The sequence below is a fragment of the Acinonyx jubatus genome, chromosome D4 (assembly GCF_027475565.1).
Source record: "Acinonyx jubatus isolate Ajub_Pintada_27869175 chromosome D4, VMU_Ajub_asm_v1.0, whole genome shotgun sequence".
NCBI classification, from domain to species: Eukaryota; Metazoa; Chordata; class Mammalia; order Carnivora; family Felidae; genus Acinonyx; species Acinonyx jubatus.
The window spans coordinates 80,024,403-80,043,200 of NC_069391.1; the positions used below are offsets into that span (position 1 = coordinate 80,024,403).

The 18,798-nt window shown below is 41.4% G+C and overlaps 1 protein-coding gene across 9 annotated transcripts in view; it reads left to right on the top strand.

The window, feature by feature from the left end:
• The window catches only part of TRPM3 (transient receptor potential cation channel subfamily M member 3), a 485,893-nt gene that overhangs the window by 280,382 nt on the left and 186,713 nt on the right, over positions 1 to 18,798 (top strand). For 5 of the 9 annotated variants that reach the window (XM_027041047.2, XM_027041050.2, XM_053205281.1 and 2 more), the window contains one exon: positions 4,496 to 4,570. The exons of the other annotated variants lie outside the window; for them this stretch is intronic. In XM_027041047.2, the coding sequence (XP_026896848.1) occupies positions 4,496 to 4,570 (75 nt within the window). The remainder of the gene's footprint in view (positions 1 to 4,495; positions 4,571 to 18,798) is intronic. 9 annotated transcript variants of the gene reach the window in all.

Below are 18,798 nucleotides of genomic sequence, written 5' to 3' on the forward strand. Positions count from 1 at the left end.
GGTGAATAAGTATTAGTTGTAACTTCTAGGCAGTGAAACCTGAGGTGAGGGAGGTAGGATAAGAACTGATATGTTCCACTTATACCTTTGAACACTTGTCAATGTTGTTTTTTTACAATGAGCAAATACAGCTTTTGTAGTGGAAGGGAGGGAGGAAAGGAAGAAGGAAGGAAAGGAAGGGGGAGGGAAGAAAGGAAATGAAAGAAAGCAAAGGGCCAGGCATAGGCACAAGGGAAAGGAAGGGAAGAAGAAAAGGGAAAGGAAGAAAGCAGAGAGAGTGAGAGAGGGAAGGAGAGAGGGAAAGAGGGAGAGAAGGAGAGAAGGAGGGAGAGAAGGAGGGGCTGAGGGAAGGATGGGGGAGAGAAGGAGGGAGGAAGAAAACATTTGTCAGTAGTCAGCCTATCCATGTAATGTACGAGTTCAGAACCTTCCTCCCTCAAGTATATATATATCATTCCTGACCTCTGGGTAAGCAGCCAGCATAGCCACGTTTTCTCTTGCCCACTCAATCTGTTGGCTATCCTCGGCTTCATCTAAGACAAGAGGAAAGAGTCAAGTCAGGAAACCTAAGGGAAGAGGCTGGTTAAGAACATGTTATGGAGAATCATACTGTCCAATCATACATAAAGAATGTGTATAATAATTATGAGACCAATGTAGCAGATTTGATGCTTACATTTGATAGTAGCTGAAATCAGAAACAAAATTATCTTCCCTACTTGGAGTTAGTGAATGACAAAAGAGCCAAAATTTATCCCCAATTCTTAGCCGTAACCAGACACCCTGGTATAATGGGACTCTCGAAAATGTCATACTTTTATATTTCTACCGTATGTACAATTCAGTAGAGCTGGAATAATTCATTTTCCCTTCCTTATGGTCCTGGCCACCCACAAAATCCAGCTCCGCTCTCCTGGGGTCCTTGGGAGCTGGAAGGTGGATGGAGCTGGGTCACACAATAGCTCATTCAACAGCTGTTTCATGTTGGATGTTGTCTGTCATGCTCACTGTGGAAAAGTGGCTCCCTCTATATTCTTTGTTCCACTGTACCTTTAAGATGCTTCATAGGGAGCCAAAACACAGGCTTAAAGCTCTTCAGCTTTTCAAAATGTAGCAAAATGAGAACTCAAAATATCTGTCATTTAAAATAAGTAGTGATTGTCCTGCTGTATATTTCCCCTTGACAGTATTTCTATCGCCCTACCAGTATTGGCTTGTGCACCCTACAACATACCAAGCACTGTAGGGGTTGCAAGATAAATAAGGCATAGTTGTACACTTGAAGAACTTAGAGTTTGACAAATAAGTTAACAATAACTAGTGTTCAATTGAGTGCTAAACACTTTACAAGAAATCATGATTTACTCCTTACGACAACCCTGTGAAGTGAGTACCATTTATTATTCCCAGTGACCAAAAAACCAAACCAAAACAAAACAAAAAAACCTGAAGTAGGAAGAGGTCAACAATAGCCCCAACATCTGGCTGGTAATAAGAGGCAAACCCAAGAAGTCAGCCTGGGTCAGCCCCCACCACTGTGCTCTTCCTGCTCGGGATACAAAGAGCTGCATTATCATAAGCAGCAAGTGTTAAGTGCCCTTTAAAGACATAAAATACAACAGGAATTCAGACAAAGAGTATTTCTACGTAGAACATTCAAGGGGGGTATGTGGCAGAGATATTTTAAGTAAGATTTTGATGGGTGGAATGTGGGCAATGGATTATAAGCCATGTAGGTGAAAGCTTTCAACCTCCAGAAACTTAGTGCACAGCGTGTGGTCTAATTGAATTTGTTTTACTTTCATTAAATTGTTTATCTTCTCTCTACATTGCATTATTTCAGCTGCAAACATAAACAAGGTCTACATGTGAACTGGGGTTAGTTTTTTAGGAAATACAAACATCAAAATCATGAGGAAAAGATATATATATTTCATTGTTTCCTTTTTCTAGACATTCCTTGAGAGGGGGGAAGTAAAGGTACACTATAGAATAATATATGATAACTGAGACATTATTACATATAGAGAGATATACAGATGGGGCAGGTGTACAGCTACACATGCTCATGAGATTTTGTATAACCATATATATATATATATATATATATATACACACACACACATTATTATAAATATATATGTATTTATATATAACATATAACATATAATATATAATATATAACATATAATATATTATATATTATATATATACTTTACAAGAAATCGTGTGTCTTTGTGTGTGTGTGTGTGTGTGTGTGTGTGTGTGTGTGTGTGTGTGTGTATCTCACCAGGTTCACTGCCTTCATTTTCCAGATGGGAAAGCCCACTTAGAAAAGGTCAGGTGTCCTACCTCTTTTCATACCGTGCATTTGCTGGCACAGATCTTAGCTGAGCTGAGAATGCCACACGCTTAGTCTGCTGCTCAGCACAGTCACTGAGTTAGTTTGGGAAGTACTTTTCATGTATTTAACATAACGCCAGGGGAACTCAAATAAGGAAAAGTTCTCCATGCACCTCAGCCAGGAATGAAAGCAGGGTTCTTGGGGGTATCAGCCTCATTTGATGCAAAATCCGTGGCCCTTTATTTCCCCATTTCCCCCCTTGAGACCACTTTTTACACCATGCCCGATAGGGTGATCAAGGAAATAATGAGACAATTGGGGTCACCGTCACCAAACGCCACATGTTTAGACATTTCCATTTCCAGCCATGCAACAAATCTTCAACAAATCTGGTTAATCTTCACTAAAATGTTGTTTTAACTTTTGTTCGTTAGGGTTTGGTAGCTGGAAGCAAAAAAGAACTACACTGAAAATAACCAGCATGCTCTTCACTCTGCAGGAAACACATAGCCAGGCCAGTTTTGTAGTTGGTCCCATAAACAAACGCTCATGCTAAATTTGCCAGGAGGTCTTGTGTTTTTCTCTATCTGGGGCTTTGCTCATAGTATTTAGCAAGCAGTCTAATTGTCATACACAGCAGCAGAGCAGCCTGGGGAGGCGTGTGCTCCCCAGCTGAATTTATTTCTCAGGAACATGCTAATTGGTAAGTTTCTGGGAAATACACAGTAGTTACTCTTGGCTTGTTATTTTACAAACTATTAAGAATCCAGAGGAATCCAGAAACCAACTCTTACATTTTGTGCTTCAAGGGATATTTCTTTGTCTTACCCCCAGTGAGTACGTTCTTATGACAAGGCACCTCTGCCAGGTTGTGGGCACTGAGGAATCACCACGCAATGTTCTGTAACAGTGGATTAAGACCTTACTGTGTCTCTCACAAATTGGCTACCCTCTGCCCAACGACTGCCCCCGGTTGAAGCTCCTCTAGGAGTCTGGCTTGATCTTAGGAAGCTGGGGCCTCCATAAATGTTTCCAGGGAAAGAAAAAAGGAGCAGAAACAGAACTGTTGGTGGGATTCTCCTCTGGGGCCTAGATTTGAAATGAGGTACTGGATCATCTCACCCCAGCCTAGCTTGTTTAGTAAATTAACAACTCCAGAGTCTTGATATTACAATTAAATTCACCTCCCAGTTTGGGATACTATAGACAAATTGGTAAGGAAACCTATTATAATGAAGTGGCTTTGATGACTTTTTCTTTGGATAAATAGATAGGTAGATATATACATGTATGTATACACAGAAGGAAGGAAGGAAAGGAAGGAAGGAAGGAAGGAAGGAAGGAAGGAAGGAAGGAAGGAAGGAAGGAAGGAAGGAAGGAAGGAAGGAAGGACATTTTATATATATATATATATATATACATATATATATATATATATATATAAAATACCTATATATACATATGGTTATGTCTGTGTGTCTAATTAGTCATTTTCTTGGCAATGAGAGAAAGAAGAAGGAAATGTGGGGATCTTTTCAGTAAATAATATTGTGCATATTGAATGATATGTTGTCATTGGTTTCATTTATTCTTTAAAAAGAAAAAAATTAAGTACATTAGCCATTGGAGGGGAAAAAATACTCCTTGTCAAAAGTAGCTAATCACCTGAGAAGAGGACACATATCTCCAAAAACAAGAAAAAATTAATGTTTTTAAAAGGAAAGAGGGCGCAATCCAGTTCTTGTGCAGTCTTGGAAAACAGCATCGAAAGATTCATAATTATTATTATCATCATGGTACCAACAGCTAACATTTCTAGAGGATTTACAAGGGCTAAGCACTCAACACGGATTGCCTCGCTTAACCCTTTGAGCCCCACAACATTCACCTAGGCTGATGCAGAATAATGAGGGATGATTGCTCCATCCAGCAAAGGGGATGGCTGATTTTAAGAACCCAAACAAGTAGAAGAATGAGAAAATCAGGTATAGCTGCTACAGAGGGCTGTTTGATCCTTGCAAAAGTCTCAGTGTGCAACTTGGATTGCCATCACATGTATAAATTTATAAAGTGGGTGAGTCCGTCTGCTTTAATAAAATGTATATTCAACCATTGGGTTGTAGAAATTTCAAAGATTTTATTTTTTGACAGGATGCCTGCCGTTTTTCTCTCTTGACTCCCGCTTGTTTTATTCATTTTGGGGTAGTTGCCAATTAGACCCAATTGGTAAGTATAATTAATGGACAACATGAATCTCCTCTTAAACCCCAACCAAGAAAATTAACCATAAAACCATTCATTTCCTTTCAAAATTCCTAACGCTCTCTCTCCCTATGACTGCTGTTTATCTCTTTCTAAGACTTCCAACCACATCCGAGATGATGATGATGATTATTCCCTATTAGTTATCATCTTAAAATCCCCCATAAAACAGAGGATAAAGATGAGCGTTTCTGGAGGCGCTGGTGTGTTCCAGGCACTAGGCTAGGCGTTTTCATATGTACTTCTCTTAATATATGAGCAGAGATCCTTCAATGCAGAGATCCTTCAAGGTAGGGATTATTATCTTCCTTTTTTACAGTTGATGAAACCGCATTTCAGAGTAACTAAGCCCTTGTTCTAAATCCAGTTAGTGGCACAGCATAGCACAAACCAGGCTGATGTGATTCCCAAATCCTTGCTCTTTTCACCCCACAGAAGGAAGCATTATTTCACTCAAAAAGGCACTCCCCTAACATCTTGTTACCTTGGAGGGTTTAGGGGTCTTTATTTCATTCAACAACTGTTTGAACACAAGTTCCACATCATACATGGGTTGAACATCAGTTCAGCTGGAATTCTTCAACAGGAGAACTTTGGGCAGAGGACAGTGGTTAGTGGCAAGATGGTGGAGGAATTCACAGGAGCAACGTGAGGAGGAAGTAGGGCAGGGTGATGGCATGGAGGGTGGGGGTGAAGATAAGCAGAAGAGATCCTGATCGTGTACCCATGGCTACAGTCTTTCTTCATGTGACTCGTGGACTTCCCTTTGTCATCCTATGCCTGAGAATATATGAAGGAGGCTGGGAAGGCAAAGGGACGTTCAATTGTCATCACTGGCATCTTTTTTGATCATTGCACCATGTTCAAATGCATTGGGGTAACCATGACATGAAAATTTCCATCACTGAGCCCATAACTGTTCCATGAGACCAATAGCAGTCAATAAGTTAAGGGTCATAGCAGAACTTCATCCAGGGAGACCTGGAAGTAAGAAATAATGAATTTATATTCTCATAGACTGAAAGCCCTGAGTTCAAACCACATGACCTGAAAAGGATGTTAAACTTCCCCTAGGTGGGTTACATGTATATCAGGGACATTTCATTGCCTTCTGTGGATGCTCTAACATGTTCAGCCCAATCATTTGGACTTTCTACTACCTGTAGACTCAACAGATCAAGTAAAAGACCATCCAAAATATGTATATCAAATTCATGATCAGTTAACTTTGGACTCTGATGACCTGCCATTTTTCAGACGCCCTCAACTGAACGTGTTGTTCAAACTTTTCTCTACTTTTTAAAGAATTTTCCCTCTATAAATCTATAATAGATTGTGTGAAAAAGATAATACAGTCTAAACATCTGCCCTCTCTTATCTTTTGCAATGGCCTGATACAAGTTGGCTGTCCCTGAAATGTTTGTCATGGTTGGTACTAAAATGTCACTTTGTCCATCAAGACAATAATGGACTCAAAGGAATGATGTTGGGGGAGTAGATCTCACGTTAGTGAAACCTGTGTCTTCGCAGTCTGCCTACCTTGTTTATCTGACTCATTTTCCAATCCAGGCTAAGCAAAAAGCTTTCTCTTTTAGCAAAGAGCTCCTTTCTGCATTAGAATGACTTTGTTCAGGGACTGGGGCAGTTCCTGAATGAGTCCAACAGGGGAGCTATCCACCATTCTGATAAGATCTCTTAGGTTCTTTTACATGCAGGAAAGAATGCTGAGATCTCTTTTCAGATTAGAAAGATGTGGATAGCAAATATTTGGCATTTTGGTCTCAATAGTCAGCAAAATCTGCTGTTATTGGTCAGCCCCATAATAGGTTCCTCTCATGATAGCACAGACCCTCTTGATGTGACCCAACCTCTTCCTTATTCCACTGCTAACCAAAAGTCTTTCTATATGTTTTCATCTGTTGTTTCTCTAGTTTCCCCGTCTTTCATAATTCATGGAGACCTTATGTTCCACCCCTTTTAAGCTACTTGCAATTTCCCCGTAAACGACATGATGACATTCCTCATTGGAGGTGTTTTTCTCCTGTATTGACATTTGCTGAAATTCCAACCTCTTCCAATTCTACTTAAGGACAAAAACCTACACTCCAAGCCTCAGCTTGAAAATCTTCTCTTCTATGAAATCTTATAACACACACACACACGCACGCACGCGCACGCGCACACACACACACATATTCTTGTAGGCTCAATTATTTGCCATATAATTCATGTTCCCACAGCACTCTGTGTAAGCCTCTGTCGCAGAACTGCCTCTTTTGGTAAAGCGGTGATCTCTATCTGCCTGCACCGTGCTCCGTCACCTGTAGATTGTGAGCTCCTTGTGAGCAGAGTCTGAGTCTTAGTCATTTTTGTCATCCGGCAAACCTAGCACAGTGCCTGGTATATGCAGGTAGGGGCTCAATAAATTTTTATTGTAAACATCAATAAATGTTTTTCTGGCCTTATTTTTAGCTCTGGTTTCCAGCCCGACATAAAAATGTAATAGACGAGCTTAGATGTTAAAAGCTTCAAAGGAAAGACACGTAGTAAAACAGTAACACATAGACAGACTCTGGGCAGATAAATGCACAGGAACATGTACAGGCAAAGACCATCATGAATACTTCTGTCATCGGCATGAAAGTATTTATTCTGGAAATTTGAATCATGATTCTTGTTGAATCATGATTCTTATTAAATCGTTTCCATCTTAGGAACTTAGAGAGTCGAAGGATGTGTATTTTTTGGAGCGGCCAAAGCCATCACGGCTCCATTATTTCCATATACACAGAAAAAGAAGTAAGTATTGATCTTCCCCCACTTATTTAAAGTGATAATTGCCTATGGCTGCTTTTCAGTCTAGATTAGGATCAACCATTCAGTAAAAATGCATAGCTACCTTTAGGAAGTTAGGCTAACGTAAAATAAATGGCAGAACTTGTGCTGACTGGCTGACTGAGTACTTTTCTGCCATAATCAACAATTTTACTGTGGGATATATTTAGAGAGGATAAGGTATCTCACTCTCTAGGGTTCTAAAAGAAAGTGGGCTGAGATTTTAATTTGCTTGAGGTGATTAAGGCCAGGGAATTTGTCACGAGACCCTTCAAAGCCCCTTTCCCAGAATTTAAAATAATTTGCCTTCAAATAGTGTTTGAATCATTTCACACCAGTGACACTGATGGCTGTAAAAGTGAAATGTATTTCATATAGGCTTGAAGAGTGACCAGAAATAGTGCTCCCAAGATGTCAGCAATAAAATTGTCATAGGTTCTAACAGAATAAAAATCTTTTACCCTTGAACCCTTGGCTCAAGATATTAACCTCTGAGGGAAAAAAAAAAACAAAAAAAACCCGAAAACAGGAGACTAGAGACGTTATTCAGTAATACCGGCCAAATAGGCGAACTTTTTTTTTTCTTTTTTGGCATCCAGAGCTGAAACAAGCAAGCAGCTCTTCCCCTTACTGAACAGGCTGTTCCTGTTCTTTGAGCAGGGTCAGATTTCAAAAGCTGCCTTGAGTTCCACAGGCTGCAGCCCTGTAGGCAAATGCTGAAGTCCTAGATCTCAGGCAGAGGAATCAACAGTTCTTGCTGGCTAATGAGCCTGGGCGTCTTCGCGACCACACCGGGTTCTGTGGGCAATTCCTGCTGGAATGAGGGAGGATGAAAAAATAGGTGTGCCTTTGCTAACACGGGGGACTGAGGATTGAAGAGTCAGCTCTTCTGGTCATCAAACAAATCTGAGCTGAACCTTTCCTCATTAGCCACATTTCTTCCACCCAGAGGGAGAACACAGGAAGTGAGTTCTGACTCGGGTGCACATCAGAATTTATTAGGAAATCGTGGTGGGGGGGAGGGGGGATTCTGAAGTAACAACTAACGTGGCCAGCCCGCACCATCAGGAGACTGGGGACAAGTAGAAAGTTCTCTTCTCCCTTGTATTTCTGTTCTTAGATTCTGTTTGCAGGTCGTGCATGGAGCAGGATTTGTTTGGTCCTGTCAACTTACTTGTTTCCATTATTCAGGTAATAAGAACCGTTACAGTGAGTATGAATTATGGTTCATAAACTTAGGTAGGTAGGAAATGTTACTTAATAAAAATTTTCCTTAAATCAAATAAATCCAATTCTAAGCTCCCTTTCCATCTAGTTTTGGTGAATTCAATCTCAGTTTTTATTGTGTCTCTCTTTCCCTCCCACTCCTCCTGATGTCCTCCCTCTGACCCCTCCCCTTCTCCCTTTCCTTTCCCATCTTCTCCCCCTCTCAGCTGCTCCCTCCCTCTCTCTCTCTCTCTCTCTCTCTCTCTCTCTCAGGTATAGTGTACCTGGGAAATTGGGAAGAGGCCTCTTATTTTCCCTCAGCCAAGGTAACCATTGGTACTGGAACTGCCCAAATCTGCATGGTCCCCCACCCCACCGCCCCCACCCCCAGGCCAGGCAGAAGGTTCTGGTGCTCCAGTGCTGAGCGCAGCACCAGGGTGCACTTCATAGCAGTACCCTTCAGGCCAGGTGTCTGTGCTCATCCCACCCTCCTGGAGCTTGCATTTGGGTTGAAGGAAACCAAAAATAAGTAAAATATGTAGTGTATTGGGTAGGAAGAAGTGTCAGGGAGAGAAGGAAGGCAGAGAGGCCAAGAAGGGGAGTGTAAGGAGGAGGTTGCATTTTTAAATAGAGTGGTGGAGAAGGCCTCACTGGAAAGGGGACACTTGAGTGAAGACTTTAGGAAGTGAGGGAGCAGAGTATGTGACATATTGGGGACAACCATTGCTGGCAGAAGGAATAGCAGTGAAAAGGCACTGAGGCAGGAATGTGGCTACATGATCGGAGAACATCAGGAGGAGCCTGTGTGGCCATGTGGAAGGAAAGGGAGGAGAGGAGTAGGAGAGGAGTCCAGGGAAGGAATGAGGGCCAGATCCAATGAGGAGGGTAAGAACTTTGACTTCTACACTTGCCCTGTGTGCAATAGTAGCTTGCAGAGTTTTGAGCAAAGGAAGAAGTGTTCTTGTATGTTTCAACAGCATCACCCCACCTACTGAGTTGAGTAGCCTACATAGGGAGCAGGTGTGAAAGCAGAAACAGCAGTGAAGAGACCATGGCAAGAATCCAGACAAAAGCTGGCAGTGCTTAGACTAGGTGTATAATTCAGGCTATAATTTGAAGGCAGAGCAAGCAAGATTTACCATTAAATTTTATACAAGGTGTGAGAGGGACAGATGAATCCAAGGTGACTCCCAGTTTGGGGGACTGACCAGCTAGAAGAATGCACTGCCATGTATTCAGATGGGGAAGACTGGGGAGGAGGGTGGAAGGTAGAGACAATATCAGGAGCTTACCTTTGGGTGCATCTTATCTGAGCTATCCCATGGCACTGCAGCCATGTCGAGAGGAGCAAGGTTGGGCAAGACTGAAGCTCAGTGCAGATAGTGGTCTGGAGATATAAATAGGGAAGTCGCCCATGTCTGGCCAGTGTACAAAACCATGTGAGTGGGTGAGATCATCCAGGGTGTGAGTGAGGAGAGGAGACAAGGAAACAGCAGAGGACCAAGAACTGAATCAGTCCTTCTACCAGAGGTCAGGGAGGTGAGAAGGCACCAGCAGTGATGAAGAAGGAGGAGCTAGTGAAGTAAGGAGAGGGAGCTTCTGGAATCCAAATGAAGAGCATATTTCCAAGAGGAAGCCATGGCCAACTGTGTAAATGCTTTTGATGGGTCAAGTAAGATGAAACCTGTGAACTGACCATCGGGATATTGCGAGTCCCTTCTCCCTGTCTCATCCCATCCCATCTCTACCCATCAGAGACACTTGCCTTGTCTTCTTTCTCTTTAAGACATTAATGAGCTTAGGTTTTTAACAAAAGCCATCCAGAGAGCTCATCTTCAGGCCAGCAATGCCAACTTTCCCTGAGAAAAGACAGCCCAGTGGGCCCTTTTGGAAATAAGAAGGAAAAATAAATGGAAAACAAAATATGAATTAGTAACTCAGTAAATGATCCTGTTAGACAGAAAATACATTATTTGCTTTTAGGCCACATACCAAGTAGAGGGTATATTCAATATAGGTAAATAATTTTCAGCAGTACAGTGAATCCCCTACTGAAATAGGATGAAGTGGGAAGCTATTCATTTTTAAAGAGTTGGTTCTAGGGGATGAACTAGGGGAACTGGTTCTAGGGGAAGAAGAGCACATAACTTCCAGTAAGGGCAATGCTACATCAATCACATACAACTGAACTGGATGTCACTGCTTGGCTTACACAGCTTTCCAGCTTGGTTAGCTTCTCATTGATCATAGATGTACTCAAGCTTGGCAGACTAACAGATGTTGCTTCATAGGAATCATTTTTATCACAGTAGTTAGACCCAAAGGTTGGCAAACTACAGCCCATGGGCCAAATCCAGCCTGCCATCTGTCTTTGTAAATAAAGCTTTATTGGAACACGGCCATGTCCATGCTCATTCTTTTATGTACCATCTATGGCTGCCTTCAACCAACAGTGACAGAGTTGAGGACTTACAGCAGAGGTTGTCTGTCCTGCAAACCTGAAAATACTTACTATCTGGCCTCTTGCAGAAAAAGTTTGCAGACTCCTGATTTAGATTTACATTTGTTCCAGGGAACAAAACATGGATGTTTCAGTCCTACTCCATGGGCTCTCATCTTAATTTACTGCAAAGGACACATCTTAGATTCCACTTCTTTTCATAGTTGGAAATCTCCTCTACTTATAGCTTAATGCTGGGGCAGTGGTTCTGGTCCATTGGGCCACTGACAATAGCATCACCTGGGAACTTGTTAGAGATGCACATTCTCAAGTCCCATTTTAGACCTACTTGTCAGAAGCTCCGGGAAGGTGTGCAGCGGGGTGTTCTCGAACTGCTCCCCAGGAAATTCTGATACATGCTAAACTCAAGAGCCGTGTGCTACAGCAGACTCTGATCAGAAGAGCTGAGACCTTGACATGGGCATTTCTGCACACCCCTTCCAGTGATAGTTTTCAATGCACAAACTAGGTCTTTGCACATTAGAATTAGGGTTTTGAGAACAGTCCTTAGATTGTCACTTTCTTATATATAACATTAGGAGAGCCCATCTTCTACAATGATGGTACTAGCACTTATTATTGCAGTCAAATGGTTCTTGGTAGCAGAGTAGGAATAAGCCAAGTGTCTGTTTTCACATGAACATGACAGAGTAGGATAATGACTGAGTGATTAAGGACCCAAAGTACCATTGGATGCCCTTGGGCCATGACTGTCTGCTGATTCCTCATTGTGGCCCTCCAGTATGTTTAAGTGATAGAATGTAACGAGGCATTTACTTATAAGAGAGAAAAGTAGAAGGGATTTATTTTCAGCACCATCAAGGATATGCTAGAATGAGAAAAACTTTAAATCAATATTCTCCCCCTACAGGATTTATGCAGGTGCTGCTGTGTTATAGTTGCTGTTTTCCTTTGCTTAATGATCTAATCCCTCCCTGGAGCTTCATCGTTTTGAGTACCTAAGGGAAGGAATATCTCTGATAATGAATAGCTGTGGTTTAGATGGAGCTGGAAACCTGCTCCCAGGGAATCAGAGAGGGGTAGCAGTGAGTCTTGGCCTTATTAAGCCAGGAAGAGAGGCAAAAAGGGGACAGTGAACAAACTCAGGCCCCTTTCTAAATATCTGACGTTGGCATCCATTTTTAAAATTTTTCAGAAATGAATTTGGCACTCTGAGGCATGAGAAAGATAGAGCGACCATTGTACTGGTTTGTCCAGGACTAGATCTGGTTTATACTAGTCATCCCAGAATAACTATTAACGATTGACGACCCTTTCATTTGCAAAAGTGTCCTGGTATTTGTATGATAAAACAAATGGTCACCCTAGTGAGAGACGACCCAGTAAGAGTGCAAATAGTGTAGACCCAGTTTCGATATTCAGTTTACTCTCTGTGCCTCAGTTTATTTAAGTGTAAACTGAAATTTAAAATCTTTCTATCATAGGATTGTTGAGCATGTTGTGTAAGCATGTGCAACCCGCCTGGCTGCTGCCCAACACCTGGCAGGTGCTCAGCAACTGCTTCTTCCCCAAAGAGAAAAAAAAAACTGCCTTCAGCCAGTTGGTGGAGTGGACTTCACTATGAGAGATCATTCACTGCAACCCAGAAATTCATAAGCAGCCTTGTTTTGGCACCATTTGTAACTAGGTTTTTTAACATATTGGAATTGTCATTTCCTTGTGAGGAGCTATAAAAACATAAAGAAGGGGTGCCTGGGTGGCTCAATCCATGAAGCATCTGACCTCTGCTCAGGTCATAATCTCATGGTTCATGAGTTTGAGTCCCGCGTTGGACTCTGTGCTGACAGCTTCAGAGCCTGGAGCCTGCTTCAGATTCTGTGACCCCTCTCTCCCTGCCCCTCCCCTGCTCATGCTCTTGCTCTCTCTCTCTCTCTCAAAAATAAATAAACATTAAAAAGTTTTTTAAAAAACATTTTAAAAATGTCTGCTAGAGAAGGCCATCTTTGCACTTGAAAAATGATCTCACATCACAAATTTGAACCAGAGGCTCAAGTTTGTTAGATGTTCTGATGCTAAGTGAATACAAGCAAGAGAAATAACAGTATTATAATTCACGGTGTTAGAGCTTGAGAAAGTCTAATACATTATACTTCACCCTTGATGGAACAAGATTGAAACTGACTGAAAGTTGGACACCAGAGTCAGGCAGATGGAGATCAAAACATAATTTTTATTAATGGTGAAGTTATTGGAAATAATGACCTAGTGTGAGCGCCAAATGGGTTTGCCTTTTTCAGCCTCCAGACAGCCAACCAGAAAAGAAATCTGTGTCTACGGAAGACACCTTTACTAATAGCATTGACTAGCATTGGTCCATGGAGGACAAGGAAGAAAGAACTCAGCTCTCTTCAGTGGGAGACTAGTAGTGGATTTGTTCTATCTCAGCAAGAAACATAGACATTAGTCACCCCCAATCAAGTTGCTCAGTTTTACATGTGGAGAGGAGTAAGGGAAGGACAAGGGGCTAGATATGTTCCACTAATGGAGCTCCATCCACACGGAACTTGAAACCAGAGGAAAGAAGGTTCCTCATGTCGTCATCCATATTTCCCACTGAGTATTTAGTCATGATAAAGATTTGAACAGACTGGGCTTGACACATTGTCTTTTAGAAAAGATGCCCAGACAGTCAAATAAAAATTTATCACTTCTCCCAACTGCTGCTCAGAAATTGGACTAAATACTATTACTAGATGTCAAACAATCAGTACCCTTCCTTTGTCTCATATAGGATAATGGCAGTCAGTTAGTTTAATAACCTTGGTGGTGAATGAAGGTCACTTCTAGCCAACAGCACCGTAGCTGCTGCTGAATCATATCAATCACCTCAGAGAGAACAGAATTATGTTTCCATTTCAGTCACGTAGTTCCCTATTCGTTTCATGTGGAGGAAGTAATAGCTTTCACGGATATCGTTCCAGCAAAGGGAAGAGTGTAAACCTTTGTTTACGGTCTTTCCCCTCCCAGTGACCAGGACACGTTGTCACTCCAGCTGGGTCCAATTCTGAGAAGCAATGAGACTTCAATTTAAAAGGACAAGACAGCTGAACCGAAATTGGCTATTTGAGTCGCTAAGAATCTGGACTCTTCCAGACCTAATCCAAATGGACAAGTGAAATGTGAGCACCGGCCCAGGTGACTCAGCAGCTCCTTCTCTAGGTCTCTGACCACTGCTGAGGCTGGGTAGTTAAGGCGTGTGAAAGGACACGATGGGGCCACTTAAATGGCTGTCGTGTCAACTGTCAGAAATACACATCGATAGTATTGAGATATGGTACTCGGTCCCTGTATAACCACCAATTTATTCCTGTCCCTTCAACTGTGCTAGTCCCAAGGCACTGTACCTGAGGCCCTGTACATTTTAATTTTGTTTTATTTCACAATTATCGAAACCACCTTCTACATGTGAGGCACTTTTGACACCAGGATGTTGCCTAAAGTGGGGGGGGCAGGGGTCTGTTCAAGAAGTTTAAATTTAGTGGATGAAACTTTCATTAAAGCAAGGCAGAATAAAATAACTGCCAAAACATAGATAAAAGAAAAAAAATCAGCAACAGGCTACAAAGGAATGAATGATTAATACTACCTAAGGGAGTTAAGAAATACCTCAGCAATTAGTAACATTTAAAGTAGACTCTGAAGATTGCATTGGGGTCTCTGAGAGGCCACAATAAAGAGTACCTGCCTTTCTCATCGAAATTCTGAACAATCTCAGAAATTAAAAAAAGTACTTGATGAAACTCAAAATACCAGTTTTTGTTGGACAAGTTAGCAGGTATGGCTTTAAGACCATTGGCCAAGTGGGTTTAATGGCTCCCCCAGATCTGGCAGAATCCCATAGTGAGCCTTTACCCCACCCCTCATGCGTCACCAACATACCTTTAGGGGCAGAGCCCCCGGAGAAGCTGGGAGACCTCACTCTTCCTCATGAAACTGGGAGTGGGGAGAGACACTCCCCTCTGAAAATTTGGATGGTTAGGAGGAAGTTAAAACAGAATCCTAGCTGGCAGATCATGAAGATAGTCTGACGAGACCAGAATTAAGGTGAACAGAAGATCTGGAGGGAGATGAGGCTACAGATGAAGGTTGGGCCAGAACACGGGGAGCCTCGCCTGTCACATGAAAAGTGTGGACTTTTGTCACTAAAGATGGCTGCAGAGAAGACTGTATTTATGATGATAACTAGCCGGTGGTGATTGCTGTGGAGGCAGGGAAATAAGGCAGGAAGCACTTCGGGAATGAGCCAATGAATGAACATAAAACCCTAGGCATCTGGGAAAATTCCCGATTTCATGAAAATTTAAATCAGATCTCAGTGCCCTGGATCTCAGGCCAGTTGATTGAGGGGAAGTGGCTCACGTCAGAAAATATCTAAAAATTTCTGTGGAAATAATTACATTGTCATTTAACCTATAAGAAATCAGGATTGGGGCACCTAGGTGGCTCAGTCAGATGAGTGGCTGATTCTTGATTTTGGCTAAGGTCACGATCTCACAGTTGTGACATGGAGCCCTGCTTCGGGCTCCTTGCTGGGTATGGAGCCTGCTTAATATTCTCTCTTTCTCCCTCTCCTTCTGCCTGCTTTTCTCTCTCTCTCTCTCTCTCTCTCTCTCTCTCTCTCTCTCTCTCTGTCTCTCTCAAAAACAAAAATAAGAAAATAAAGAAAAAAGAAATCAGGGTATACTTGATAGTAATTCAGTATCCTGCCTTTTATACCCCAAGTTTTAGTGAGCAACTACTATGTGTAGTAGCAACGACTATGTGCATGCCATGCAGGGAATACAAAGATAAACCCACCTGATAGAGAAAAGAGGTGTCCAAACACATAATTAATGAGAGAAAACTTCAAGAGATAGGCACTATGAGAAAGTTTTAATGCCTTTTATGCCAAAGTAATTGATAGACAAATTTTAAAAATCTCTTCATTGGCATGGGCTTTAAAAAAAAGAAAATGCTATGAGGCAACACAAGTGAGAATTATTAATTCTGCCTGGTGGGTAAAAGGGGGGAAGGGGCTCAGGAAGGCTTGTCTTTGAACCTGGAAACTGCAGGATGAGTGTAAGTTCCTCAGAGAGTAAGTCAAAAAGAACATTCCTTGAAGAGAGAAAAGAACTTTTCACATTTGGGGGAGGAAGACATAATTGTTATAAGGGGAGGATGGGCATAGTATTATAAAGTCAAAGGAGTTAGAACCACTCTGATTACCTTACATCTGAGAAGGCAAAGGATGCCTTTTGATGTGGGTTTGAACAGAGTAGAAACTAAGAAGACTTTGGCTTTGTTTGGGCGAGTTTTCTTGTAGACTTAGATCAATTACATTAAAACATTCAGCCTGCAAACAATGGCCTCAAAGAAAACGCTGGCTCTTTCCTTTTATGAAAGTAATACTTGCACCACAGCCCATGGGATCGGTTGTTCCTTTTCTATTGAAATGATTCACATAGAATGTTACTTGGATGTCCCGGTAATATATGAACATTAATAGCAGGATATTTCAATCAGAACTGGCTTGCCGTAAGGGAATAACTGTTTCCCATTGACTAAGTCAAAAGCCAAGTTAGTTTATTAGCATATAATGTACTTGGAGTCAGTTTATGGATTTTGTTATTTGGCATTTACATCTTTGTCCAAACCACAAAACTCAAATGGCTTAACAAGCTGATTGAAGCACCCAGAAGAGGCCACAGTAGAAGGCATTTGGGGAGTGATACAAAAAGTCACCTAACCACCCCCCCCCCCCCCGCCAGAAAGAATCACCTACCCCAAAACAAATAGTTTTAGCTTTTTGGATACAAGATTAAAAAAAATTTGTCTTCCTCAGCATATTATTATTGGTCTGCATGAGAGGACATTCAAACTTTGGAAAAACATGTTTCAAATTATTTGTCAACTCCTTTTGGTTTAAGTATATGAAGCACATTTATTTTTCTGTTATCCTCATGAATGTTTATACACATTTAAATGGGAAATCTTTTATAAGCTTAATAAATATAAATAAGAATCTTTTAAATTTTTTTAATGTTTATTTATTTTTGAGAGAGAGAGAGACAGAGACAGAGATGCAGAATCTGAATCAGGCTCCAGGCTCCAAGCTGTCAGCACAGAGCCCCATACGGGGCTTGAATCCATGAGCTGTGAGACCATGACCCGAGCAGAAGTCAGACACTCAACCGACTGAGCCCCCCAGGTGCCCGTAAATAAGAATCTTTATATTTGTGTTTGTTTAACCATGTAGTTCTTAAATGCCAGACTCTGTTCTGTGTGTTTTATAAATAATTATAATATTCATATATTATTTTATAACATGTAATATTATATAAGTTTATATAAAATATATTTATATAAATATAATTATAAATTATAGTTTATATGACTTAGATAATTTATATATAAATTACAAATAAATAACATATATAATATACATTTAAATATCTTTTTAAATAAATGATCTCTCTTTCTTTCTCTCTTACACACACACACCCTTCCTTCCCTCTCACTCAGGCCACATGATCCCTTCTCTGTGGTATCCTCTGCCCCCTTTCTTCCTTTCTCATGGTCTTCTTCCCTTGTTTAATCACCCACCCATTGTCCTACCAGAGCCTCAGCTAATAGAGAAGCTTCACTCTCCACCAACCCACTTTCCGGAAACTCACTTCAGGCCTTGGGTTTCCACTCCAATTCCAGAAAGGCAAATGTGACCCGTTGCAGGTCTGGAACCCACCTCTAGTCCAACCAGCTTTAAAAGAAGCCAAACAAGGCAGACCTGTGGACAGGTCAACTCCTCGGAAGGGGAGTGTGTACAGGGAGGGCGTGACCAGTGTTTCCAGTACGCGTGCCACAGTGACGCCTTTGCATGGCTTACAGGATCCACATTTCATCCACTCATCCACTCTCTCCGTCTGTCCTTGGTCCTCTGGTTACCAGACAGAAAATCGAAGCAAGGCAATCTCTAAAATGAAAGCCAGGTGGTAGGAGCTAGTTCAGGATTCCTGTGAAAATACGCATTGATAATATGCAAAATAGATGAGTTCAACAGTATTGAAAACAAGCTGGACAAAAAGCGGTTTGCAGTATTCATCAATAGCTTTTGCATTCACTGTCCCCGGGAGAAGAAATGCTACACCATAGGTTTTTAATCTTTTATCACCAGGAAAGGCATTGCCGTTAATTCCAACTCTGTATCTTTAGGGTTTTAACAACTGCCTATCTCCAGACAAATTTGCTGAGATTTTAGATGGCAAGATAAAATAGACATGTGTGTTTATTCTGGTATACTGGTGTGTTTATTAGCTGTAAATATGGAAGGACTACATGGAGGGGGTCCATTAAGCTAAATATCAGTAAGGGAGTTGCCATAAGGATCACTGATAACAGGAGAGGATGTTTAAGAAATTCACATTATGTTCCCCCTGCCTAGTCCTAAAGTGAATTGGAAATTTGTACATTGGGAAGTCTCAGCCTTAAGGAAAGTCCCCAGCCATCTTTCAAGGAATTTCCTTCCCACTTGACAACCATAAGTATCCAGAAGTGAAGCGTCTTGTTGCATGTGGCTTTATTTCTACTGCCTAATAGTTTGTGTGGTACTTGATATTCCCAGATGCTTGCCTAAGCATTAGGTGCAGAATTATAG